This window comes from Harpia harpyja, chromosome 20, assembly GCF_026419915.1.
Source record: "Harpia harpyja isolate bHarHar1 chromosome 20, bHarHar1 primary haplotype, whole genome shotgun sequence".
Taxonomy (NCBI): Eukaryota; Metazoa; Chordata; class Aves; order Accipitriformes; family Accipitridae; genus Harpia; species Harpia harpyja.
Window position 1 is genome coordinate 10,396,896 of NC_068959.1, and position 12,040 is coordinate 10,408,935.

Here is a 12,040-nt window from a genome sequence, read left to right on the forward strand (position 1 = left end):
GCTCACTTGCCTGCATGAAGCACAGAAGGGAGCAGAGAAGTCCCTCTACCCCCACCATTTCCAAAGCCTGCAAGCTGGAGTAAACCAGCCTCCTTTCGTGGTGGCGGCTCCAGGGCCTGGCATGGCTTTTTCAAAAGGGGGGACAGATCCTTCATTTTCCTCCCAAAGGAAGAGCTGTTCCCTTTCTGGCCATGGAGCCTTCTGGAGCAGCATGGTTTGGGAGTAGCAACCTTGCTCTTGGCCTTGTGGATCCAGAGCTCCTGCCCTCTGTTATGTGTAGGGTGGGTGTGTCTGTTCTGCTCAGCCTGAAGCGCCCAGCCTGAGGCTGTTGAGGTTCTCCAGGGCCAGCCTGGCTGGGCTGGTTTCCCACCCAGGGATCACCTCTTCCCTGGCTGAGCATGCTGGAGCCGCTGGGGAAGATGCACTGTCCTGGGATGGTGTCCAGGAGGACTCTCTGTCTCAGTGCAACCTGTGAGGGACCACAGACCCTGCTGGGGCAGAGGACTCCTGCTTCTACCCTCAGCCTCTCCTCCAAATGCCCTCTCTGGGGCTCTTCCAGCTGCTGCACCCTCCCTCCAGCTGCTCAGGAACAGCCTGGGGACCCCCCCCATCCCTGACCAGAGTGTTAGCCTGGCCTCAGCCCCCCAGGGGAACACACGTGGCCACCCTGACCCCCCTCGAGCCCCTGCCTGCCTGTGCTGAGACAAGAGCCGGGGCACAGCATGTTGGTATACATCATACATTTATTAGTGAATATCCCTCTCAAAATCAGCCACAACATTAAAAAAAATAATGATTGCACTACTTGGTCAAGCAGAACTAGCAACTTTCATTTTAAAAAAAGTACAAATCTGTTAAAAATTTCAATCAGTATAATACACATATATATAATACAACATACTAGTTATGTTAAATGCTACAAAACCAATATGATTCCAATGGAATGGAAAAAAACCAAACACTTTTAGAGCTTTAAGAACCTTTTTTTTCTATATATTAGCCTTTTTTCAAATACATACATGGGAAAAATGAGGTAACTGTAAAATGTGCAAGTAACAGAGCAAAAAAAATTATATATATATATTTATATATATATATATATATATATAAAAACTTTCTAACACAGAACACACGTCCTAGCACCTTCCGGGGAGCCGCGGGGGCCGCGGGGGTCCCACCGGAGGGCCCGGGGACTGGTATAATAGAACAGTAAACAGTCCACTATCCCACCACAGGAAATCATTGGTAAACAGTGGTATCTACAGCGCAGTCAGCAATCACAAACACCCTAAATAATTGTTTTTTAGTATTTTTTTTTGTAATTTTTTTTTGTTATTTTTTTTTTTTTAAATGATACTTTTAGCTGCTCATTGGAATAAATTCTGCAGCACACGAGCTGTGAGCTTTCGAGTCGCCGTCAAAGGACCGTAAGGCTTTCCTGGCTCCCTGGGCACCGCGAGGGCGGGAGGGGAGGAGGGGGGCGTCTCCGGGGGCGCGAGGCCGCCGCGCGGCACGGGGACTCCTTTGGTTATCTGTCACTGAGCGAGGGACGGGGAGGGGGCCGGGGTCCTGCCCAAGGGGCACCGAGCCCAGCGGTGCCAGCGCCCGCGCCGCGGCGGAGCTGGTGGCGCCGGGCCGGGGCCCTCGGCCTCGACGCTTCGCGCGGAGGGCGGCCGCCGGAGAGGCTGGGAAAGGGAGGCAAGGGGGAGCCGGCCAATAGCCGCACGCCGCTCGCTGCCCCCCGCGCCTGACTGGCTGGGCAGAGACCGGGGCCGGCCCACCGGCGTGCCGGGAGAGGCCCGCCGATTGGCGGAGGCGGCGCGCGGCCCTCTGCCAACCGGGAGCGGGCCTACCTCAGCAGCCCGGTGACTGACACCGCCGCTCCGGACCTGTGGCGCGGCAGCGCGGGGAACGGCGTCCCGCCCACCCACCTGCCGGGCGCGGCCCCTCGCCTCGCACCCAGCCCCAGCGTGGCGGCCAGGGCCACCGCCGGGGGCCAGCCCCGCCGCCTGCCCCCCGCCCCGCGGGGAGCGGCCCCCCACCACCCCCCCCCCCCCACCCCGTCCCCTTGCACACGCCGCCGCCGCGGGCGCCCCCCCCATGCCGCCGCCTCCCGCTCGGAGGGGCGCAGACCCCGCGGGGACGGCCCTGAAAGTCTCACGGTCCTGCTGTGGCGTTGCGGACATGTGCAGTACAGTGCATGGCAGTATCAGCTGAGCACAAAAACCCCTCTCCCCACCCCCCCTCACCCCACAGCCGGCTAGACGTAGCCAAGACCACGTTCCAAGCTGGTCAGACATGCATGCATATTTGTGAACATTTACATAGGGCTGGCGTCCGCTCGGAGGCTCCCAGGCGTCAGCAACACGCGCCGCGAGGGGAGGGCGGTCCTCTCACCGCCGCCCCCCCCTGCCACCGCCTCCCGTCACCCTCCTCGCTAATTAATCATGCAAAACAACGGCCACGCGGGATTGCTGGAGCCGGGCGGCGGCGTGGTGGCGGCTTCTCTCCCGGCCCCGCTCCGACGGGGCGGCCCAACCTGCCTGGCCCCGCGTGGGTAGGGGGGGGATATGGCGGCGGGGGGCTGCTCACAGCTCCCCCCGCACCAGCCGGGGCAGGGCCAGGGGTAGCACTGAAAATACACCACGAGGTTATGGATAAAAAACCCCCCACTCCGGGGGCCGGGGGGCACCCGCCACAGCCCGGCCGGCCCCCCGCTGCGCACCGGCCGGGGGCACCGCACCGCACCGTCCAGCCAGCAGGACGGGGGCGCGGGGCTGTTTCGATTTACGGCGGCGGGACAGAGAAACCACAGCGGGAGCCGGGGGCCAGGCGGCGGGGGTCACCAGGGACACCGCATGCCCATGGCCACTGGGACGGGGCTGGGGTCGCCCACCACACAGGCCGGGCTGCCTCGCAGGATGCCACACGGCCTGGCCCCCGGAGCTGCGCCGGCCGGGCACAGGGGAATGAACGGGGAGAGGGGCCGGGGCCGTGCCAGCACCGTCCTCCCACCGGGGAAAGACCCCAAGCAGCCATAACCCACCGGGGCTCCCCAGGGCAGCCGAGGCGGGAGAGGGGCTGCGCCGGGCCGTGTGCGGGAGCGGGGACAGAGTCGTTCCTGCCCCGGCCATGCCGTGGGGTTGCTGGTGTCCCACCTTGGCCACGCTCCAATGGCCACCTCCGCCGGCTGCCCCCGGGGCCGGCCCAGCGCTCCGGCTCAGGGTGCCGCCGGCATCAAACCCGCGGCACTCCCTCCTCTCTCCTCCCTGCATCCTCCGCAAGCAACGCCGAGGGGAGGAGCCGCCTGCGCGCCACTGGGTCAAACAGCCATAGAACCAAAAACGCAACGGAAAAGGGAAACGGAGGGGGGGGAACCTACCATGAAAAAAAAAAAAAAGGTGACAAAGGGAAAAAACACTAATTCCCTAGAGGAGTACAAAGACCTGGAAAGTGATGGAGGAACAACAGCGTCTTTGGAGCACGGAGGGCACGGCCACGCGCCTCCCGCCTCCAGCACAACACGATTCAGGGCCCTGGGAGCGCAGCGGGCAGGCGTCCGGCCGAGTCCGTGCCCCGGCGGGGAGGAGGAGGGCTGGCCCGGAGCCCGGACTGCTCAATGCTCACCACATCCGAGGAGAGGCTTTGGGGAGGGGGGGGTAAGCGCAGGGTCAGGCCCTAGCAGCGGGCAGCGGCCCCCGCCCCTGGCCCGGCGTCCTCGTCCTCTAGCGAATTGTGCGGCAAAGCGCCCGCCAGCCTCAGTCCGCCTCCCGCTGCACCTCCGACGCGTCCGCCCGGCAGATGGGGCACGTGCGGTTCGCCTACAGGCAAGGAGAGACAGGGGCAAGTGAGCAGGCACCCCATGGCACCAGCTGCACCCAGGGCCCCCCCCCTACCCCACTGCCAAGGGCTGGAAGCACCCCACAGCGTGCCACATCCCAGCGGTGCTTGATCCAACCCGGCACGGTGCTTGGCCCCCAGTCCCAGCGCATCCTGTGTTGCATGGCACCGAGGCCACCCTAAAGGCAGCGCTCTGCTCCTGCAGCACCCCAAGAAGCCGCCCAGCTCCCTGCAGCGGGCACAGGCAGTACCTTTAACCATTTGTCGACACACTTGGCGTGGAACTCGTGGTTGCAGGGCAGGACGCGGAGAAGCTGCCGGGCCTCGAAGTCGCTGAAGCACACAACGCACCTGGGGGAGGCAGCTGTCAGTATGGCCCCGCCGTGCAGCCACGGCCCCTGGCCCCCCACCAGGCACCCCCATGCCCCCCCCATCTGCACCCCCAGCTCACTCACAGGGTCTGCTCGGACTGGTGGCTCTCAGGGTTGAAGCGGTAGGACGGGAGGTGCTCGATATCTGCTTTGGTGAGTCCCCGCGGCTTGGCCTCCCCCAGCCGCTCGGCCAGGTTCAGCAGTGCCTGGAGGGAGACGCAGAGGCCAGCTCAGCTCAGCTCATGCCCCAGCACAGCACCCCTCCGGCTCTCCCCGCCCTGGCGGGGCGATCCCCAAACCCCCCTCGGGTCCCCCATCCCATCACCCTGTAGGGAAGCAGAGCCGACGCACCTCGTAATTCTCCATCTCCACATCATCCACATCCAGGTCTAGGCTGATCGTGGGCCCCACAGCCGTCGGCGACACGGGAAGCATAGAGCTGGGGGAGAAGGACAGGGCAGTTGGTGTGGGGCCGCAAAACCCCAACCTCCACCCTGGCATTCCCGGGGGGGGCAGAACCACCTGTGCCCACGCCACACTGCTGTGCCCCCCATCTGCGGTGCCACCCCTGCCCCACACATCCCACTGTATCCCCCCCAGTACTCACAGGAAGTAGGGCAGGAAGCTCGGGTAGTACGGGGGGGGCGGCGGAGGGGGCGGCGGGGGGGGCAGCGCCTGCTGCAGCCGGTACCGCTGGGTGTTCAGCCGCCGGGGCATCATGTGGGGGTATGGCTGTGGGGAGAGACGCGGCGCTCAGAGCCGTGCCAGCCCCATGGTGTCCCCCCACCCCTCCACAAGACGGGAACTCACCACGCCGAATGGCAGTTCTTGGTGCAGCGGGTCGTGGGGGAGGTAATGCAGCGGCACGGAGGGGGACAGCGTGGGAGCGTGGTGGGACGGGGGGTACGTGAAGCCCGCGATGGGGTGCTGCTCCCCTCGCAGGTCCACATCATTGTCTATCCTCTGCAGAGGCTGTGGAGGAAACAAGTTAGGCTGGGAGGGGTGTCCCAAATTACACTCCCCCAATGCTAGCAAGACAGAGGCACCCTGGGCATGCCACCCATCTCTCCCAGTTCAGACCCATGGGGGATGCAGAAGGCCAAGTCTCCAAGGTGGTCTTTGTTGGGCCATGGGGCACATCATGTCCCCAGGCCGTACCCCACACCCTAACTCACCATGCGTGGGTGCTGGGCTTGGAGAGGTACAAACTGCCCCAGGGGGGCCATGTGGGGTGGCTGGTGGGGGGGCACTGGCGGCGGGGGGGGGTGCAGGATGTAATGGTCGCTGGAGATGATGGGGGGGAACGTCTGGTAGGAGACGGGGAGCTGTTGCATGGCGCATGCCTGGATCAGCTGTGGGGGAGAGAGAAAAACAGGGGTCAGACACCCACTGTGGGCATGGCTGCACCCCTGCCCCCTCCCCCGGGCCTCCAACAGACCCCGTGCCCCCAGAAACTTGCACTCCAGTGGGCTTGGGTACCCACACGACCTCCAGGCACCCACAGCCCAGGTTGTCCCCCGTGGGTGTCCCCCGCTGTGACTCACCGGGGGTGGGAGGCAGCAGAGCGGGTAGTGCTGTCCACTGAACATCACTGAGCATGCTGGGAGCTGCTGGGTGCTGCACCCAGGGATGTGCTGGCCGGCGTGGATGGGGAAGCCTTGCGTCGTGACGGTGGTAACCGTGTAGGAGAGAGGGACAGGTCCCTGGTGCACCTGAGGACGAGGCATCGAGGGCAGTCAGGGTACAGCCCCAGCTGAGCTGTCCCTGTCTTGGCAGAGTGGCAACAGGGCGCTGAGCACCCGGCACTGGGACACAGCTGCCCAGCACCTCCATCCCACTGGCGTGGCCAGAAGAGGGAGGTTGAGCGCAGGCTGGGTTTGAGGGGTGTTTTGGACCCCTCTCTGCTCCCCGCGGACAGGCTGGCACAGCCTCCAACCCAGCGCCACCACCGTGGACGATGGTGACAGTTGTGTCATGAACAACCCTATGAGGGGACTGTCCCCAGCCCCTGGGAGCAGGGGCCACCCTGGGCACACTCAAGCTGGCAGGGGGACCTCAGGGTTTAAGCGCTCAGAGGACAAAAGCACTGGCAGCCTCAGGGCTGGCTGCTCCCAGTGGCAAGCAACTGGCCAGAGGGGACCCAGGGACATGTCTTGGGACCACTGTGTCGGACACCAGCCCGGGGCCACCACAGGGTCACCCTTAGGACTGGGGCTGGGGGCTGCAGCACCTACCTGGTCATGCAGATCCACCATGAATGGGTTCTGGTGGGGCGGGTGAGCGGCCGGGTGAAGCATTCGTGGCGGCGTGCTGGGGAGAGCGTAGGCGCGGGGCTCATCTACAGGGACGGGCGGCTGCTGGGGGAAGGCAGGGTGCAGCTGGGGCTCATCCTGGCCCAGCAGGGTTGCCAGAGGTCGGTCGCGTCGTCCCCACTGACGCCTGGCAGGGGGGCTGCGGGGCCACCGCGGGAGAGAAACAGAGCAGGAGTGACCCCCCGGCCAGGGGCAGCACAGCCCTGGGCAGGGTGGCCGCAGGCAGGTCTGTGCCAGCCCAGCTCCCAGGGCGAGATGCTCAGGGCATCGTGCCAGGCCAGCCAGGCTCCTTGCCTGGCTGAGGAGCTCCAGAACCGGCTCCTCTGCTCACCCTGCATGTGCCCCCCGCCGCATCCTCAGCACAAAAAGGACCCCTGCTCCCCAGGGACCCATCGGCCAGGCCAGGTGGATGTGCTTCTCTGCTGCCATCTCCCCCCAAGCCCCCGGGGAGCCAGTGGCTTGCCCCAGCAGGACCACGGAACCGGCCCCATGTCCCCACACACCATGGGTGACAGGGCTCCGCACCGCCCTGCGGCCCGTACCTTCGCCGGAGGTGGTCGGGGCTGCTGCAGGGTCCCCCCGAGAAACGGCGCTGGTTAAAAGGGGCAGAGGGTGGCCGCCTATTCACTGCCAGTTCCCATGGTCGCATTGGTGACGTCGGGAGGCGGATGGGCACGCGGGACCTCAGGCTCCAGGCAGGGTGACACACCAGCACCTTGGATCCTGTGAGAAGGACAGCGGGGTCACAGCACCCCAACCCCTGGGGTTGTGCAGGGCCCCAGGAGCCCCAAATCCCCCCCCCCCCCCACGCCTGGGCAATAGCACCCCAGCCCGCTCCCTCCCTGCCTGCTTTGGGAGAGGGAAGGGAGGAGTGGCACAGAGAGAGGCCAGGGCAGCCATTGCACCCGTGGACACACTGGGGGGGGGGGTGCAGCCCACCTGGCTCCTGCCCATGCCCCCTCCACGCTGGGAGCCAGGCCACCCTTCCCATGGCCAGCCCTGCCAACCGCACCGCACAAGTGACTCTGAGCCACCCCAGCGCCACTGTCCCCGCACGGCTCAGCCTGCTGCTCCCTCCCCACGGAGACGGTAATGCCGATGACTAGAGCTGCAAGCTCCAGGACCCAGACCTGTGCCCACCCCGTCTCCCGGGGCTAGATGCAGCCCTGGGGGGAGGGCGCAGGGCTAGGAAGAGCCCACCACCTCCTCCCAGTTACCCAGTTACTGTCCCTCCACTGCGTGGCCAGAGCCACCCCCCCATGCAAGACACAGACACCAAATGAGAGAGAAGCACTTGTTTTTGGCAGAGAGAAAAGCAAGTGGCGAAGGGCCCTGTGGCTACAGCAGTGTCCCATGCTGCTCGCCGGCCGACGGGGAGCCTGAACCGTGGCGGCGGGGGGGGCTTCCAGCGTGTCCTTGGCCAAGACAGGCTCCGGTGCTGCTCTAGGGGCTGCTCCCTCTTGCTGGGCTCCTGCATGTCCTACTCTGGACTGACGATGCCACCCCAGTGATGGGCGCAGGGGGCTGGCGGGGGACAGCGGGGCTCATGGCCCTGCTCTGGCTCAGGCTGTGCACATCAACTCCCTGCTGCATACGGAGCGCAACCGCGCATCCCCGTGGAGGCGGGGGACAGGCAGAGGCTGTAGCCGAAGCCAGGCAGGCACCTCTGCTCTCCCATCTGCCCCCACAGGCAGGGGGTCAGTGGGAACACAGCCCCCGGCCCTGCCCCATCTCCCCTCCTGCACCCAGCCTCACTGGTGTCCCCCATGACAGAGCCCCCCTCCCACCACACAGTTCAGCCCCCCAGCCCCAATGAAGCTTGGCACTGCAGAGGAGACACCGCACGTGCCCCTAAATCCAGCTTGCTTGCAGGCTGGTGGTGTGCCCTCCCGAAGATCTCCTTCTTCACCCCTACCTCCTCCTCGTCGGAGCCCATGGCAGAGGCATGCCAGGGCCAGAAAGGGCACCCCAAGGCTGGGGAGCACTGCTCAGCCCCAGGAGGAGGCTGGGGGGGTGTGGGGTGGGGTGTCTCACCCCAGCAGGGAGAAGCTGCAATGTCACGCCTGGGTGACAGGCATCACCAACCACGGCGGAAGTCACTGGGGTGAGCCGTGTCACACACGGGTCTCTTCATAACCTTACCCCCATCTACCATACCATTTCTGAAGCTGAAAGCAAATTTCTTTCTCTGTTTTGGGGGAAAAGGAAAAAAACCCAAAAGCCACAAGCTGAGCCCCCCAGGAGCCTGTCTGCAGCTGCTGCCGGGAAGGGGCCGCGCTCAAGGATGGGGGTTTGCCCCACGGGTGTTTCATTCTGCCCCTGAGCCCCTGTGCAGGTGCCCCACCAGTGGGCTGGGGGCCAGGGCACAGCGGCAGCCCAGGTTTAGCCCCGCTCCCCGGGAGCCTCCCCGAGGTGTTACTGCTTCCAGTTCCGCATCCTCACTCTCTGAGCACACGTGGTACAAAGGCCCTGCGTGACCCGGCGGGCACCTTCCAGACCAGACACCGCTGCGATGGGCTTGGGGATGGGGAGCACCTCTGCAGAGGGACACCAAAGCCATGCAGGAGCTCGCCTGTTCGTGGGACCACCGAGGCGGGGGGGGGGGGGGGAAGGGGGGCTGCCTGGGCTACCAGCACCCCAGGACGGCACCCCGAGAACACGCCTCCCGCAGGCTCGCCGGGACGGTGGTGCCCGAGGGACACAGAGCTGGCACGGCCCCCCTGTCCTGCCACGACCAGCACCCCCCTCAAGGCACCCGTCCTCCTGTCCCACGCGGCACACCCGGCTCCCTCCGCCTCGCACCCACTGCTGGGAGCCAGCGGCCACCCCGGGCAGGGTCACCGTGACCCCGCGGAGGCCAGCGTGGCCCCGGAGCGGAGGGGACCCCGGGCCCCACCGCCCCTCGGTGGGGCGGGGGGCGAGGCGGCTCCCGGGCCCCGCCGAGAACAAAGTTAGCAGCGCGCCAGCGCTGACGCCCGGTGCCATCTGCTCGGGCAGAGCCGGGCTGCCGGGGGAGCCGCCCGCCCCGCCGCCGCCGCCTCCCCGGAGGTCCCACCACCCCGGTGCTGCCCGTCGCCGGCTCCGTCCCGGCACCCCGAGCTGCCCCGCTCCGCCCCCCCACACCCCCCGCAACCCCTTCCCCGCCGTTCCCACGCGAGCGCCGCCAACTCCCCCGGGAGCGGGGTCACCGCTGGCCCCGCCGCACCGGCAGCCCCTTCGGAGAGCCGCCCCGTCGACCCCAAACCCGAACCCAGTCCCCGGGGTTCTCCGGGACGGCGGCACACGGCCGGGCGAGCGGCACATCCCGGAGCACCCCGACGGGTGCAGCACCCCGAAGGGGCACCCCACCTTGCAGCACCCCAGTGGGGCACCCCAGCCGCCAGCACCCCAGCCCGCACCCGCCGGCGGGAGCACCGCCCGGCCGGCAGCCCGCGCCCCCCCAACTCCCCCCCCCGCCCCCGCCGCAGCAGCGGAGCCCCGCCGGTGCCGGGCCGGGAGCGGAGCTGTGGCTTTAAGAGCGGCCGCTCCGGGGCCATGTGCTCGGCGCCAAACAAAAGCAATAACAAAGGCGGCCGCCGGGCCCCGCCGCCGCCGCCCGGGGCAGGTGCCGCCGGGGGTCCGGGGACGGCCCCCGCCCCGCTTCCCCCCCCCCCCCCCCCGCCCGCACCTACCTGCACCGATGGCCTGGGCCGGCGCTCCGGTGCCGCTGCGGAGCCCCCGCCCCCTCCCGCCGCTCTTTGTTCGCCGACGCCGGGCCCGGGCCTGCCCCCCCCCCCCCCCCCGCCCGCCGCCGGCCCTCCCTCCCTCCCGCCTCCCGCCCCCCGCCGGGCCGGCCCCCTCCCCGCCGCCGCTGTTTCCGGTGCCTCTTTGTTTTCCGCGGCGCGGGGCGGCTGGGCCGCCGCGGCGGGCCGGGGCAGCCGCCGCCGGGCCGGGAGGGTGGGGAGGTGCCTGCCCCTTTAAGAACCGGCGGCGGCGGCGGGACGCACCGGACCGAGTCACAACACTCTCGGGCCCCGGGGGCGCGCGCGCGCGGCTGGCGGGGGGGGCGGAGGAGGAGGGGGGGGGAAGCGGCGCGGCGCGCGCGCGGCCCACGTGACCAGGCGTGTCACGCTCCGCAGCCATCTTGGAGGCGCGGGGCCGGGCCGCCACGCGGGGCAGCGCCGGCCCCCCCCTCCCCTCCCCTCCCCCGGGGGGGCGGTGTCCTAGCAACGGTCTCCACGGAGAGGGGGCCCCTAGCAACGGGGCCTAGGCCTGCAGGCCGCCCGGCCGCACCGAGACACCCCCCCTCACACCGCTCCGCCGCGGGCGGGAGCACCGGGCACCGTCCGCCCCGCCGCCCTCAAGGGGCCCGGCCCCGGTACCGGTCGCGCCGTCCCACCCCGCTGGGACGGACACCACGGCTGCGCGGGGCCAGGCCGAGGTGGCACCTTACCTGCGGCTTTGCCCGCCGCTGCCAGCCTGCCGCCACCCCTGCCGGCCCACCAAGGCCGCAGCCCATCGGGCTGGCAGCTCCGTGAGCCCGGTGGGCCGTGGGGGGGCAGCAGCACCGCGTGCCCGGGCGTTCCCGGCCAGCCCGCGCCGTGCTGCCATGCTCCTGCTGCCCGATGGGCACAAAAGCCCGGGCCAGGGGGGGAGGCGAAGGCAGGAGCTCGGCTCCCTGCTACCCTCCTGCGCTGGGACGGGAGGATGGAGAAGCTGCTCCCCTCCTGCTCAGCACATCGAGCCCTCGCCTGCACCGACAGCCTGCCAGGCACACGCAGCTCTTCCAGGGCATCTCTACCCAGTTCAAATTTCCAGGCACCAGAAAAGCCCCTTTTGCTTCAGAAAAGCCTCCTGCTCTCTCCCCTCGATCAAACAAGCAGCAGGAACTCCTCAGAGCATCTCCCGCACACCTGCAGGTCAGCCGAGCAAGTCGCCCAGCTGGCAGCTAACACCGGGAGCTGCACACCAAGAGGCTGTGCCGCCGGCTCCCCGCAAACCCCCGGCAGCGCCGTTCAGCTCCAGTCAAGCCCCTGTGCTCAGGAGAGCACATCGCAGTAGCTTTGCTGAAAGCCAGATGCTGCATCCAAGCCAAACTTCCCCGGGTTACAATGCACGCTTAGAAATTCCCAGGTAGGCGAGCCAGCCAGCCGGCAGCCCTGATGTAATGCCTATAAACCAGCCCTCCCCTGACAGCTGGGCTTTAAAGTGCTAACAACCAAAGGGAGCTAATTAATTTGTAACATCACCCCTTTTAAAGCAAACCTCAGATCAGTGGCAATGATTTAACAATTCAGTAGGCTCATCATTGCAATGAGCAGCCGGATTCAGTTTTGCCCCATCCCAGCCCTGTGCCCTGCTCCCTCCAGGCCTCTCTCAAGGCCAGCTTGCCACCTCTCACCTCCTCACCCTGAATCCAGGCGCACAGGAGGAACCACAGCAGCTTTGAGGATCCTCCAGGACATGGAGCATCCTGGGGCAAGCTCCCTCTGCTACAACTGTCAACAGCGCCACAGCAAACTGCTTCTGTCCCCATGG

The 12,040-nt window shown here is 67.0% G+C and overlaps 1 protein-coding gene across 1 annotated transcript; it reads right to left on the reverse strand.

Annotated features, from left to right (window-relative positions):
* Positions 1-725: 725 nt before the first annotated feature.
* On the reverse strand, positions 726-10,660 carry RNF44 (ring finger protein 44). The gene is given in 13 exon segments (XM_052816619.1): positions 726-3,821; positions 4,092-4,191; positions 4,296-4,417; positions 4,563-4,650; positions 4,819-4,943; positions 5,022-5,183; positions 5,387-5,563; positions 5,756-5,923; positions 6,446-6,662; positions 7,066-7,246; positions 10,195-10,328; positions 10,330-10,423; positions 10,426-10,660. Coding segments are annotated over 13 exon segments (1,851 nt in total). The 5' UTR covers positions 10,646-10,660; the 3' UTR covers positions 726-3,758.
* Between the last annotated feature and the right edge of the window lie 1,380 nt (positions 10,661-12,040).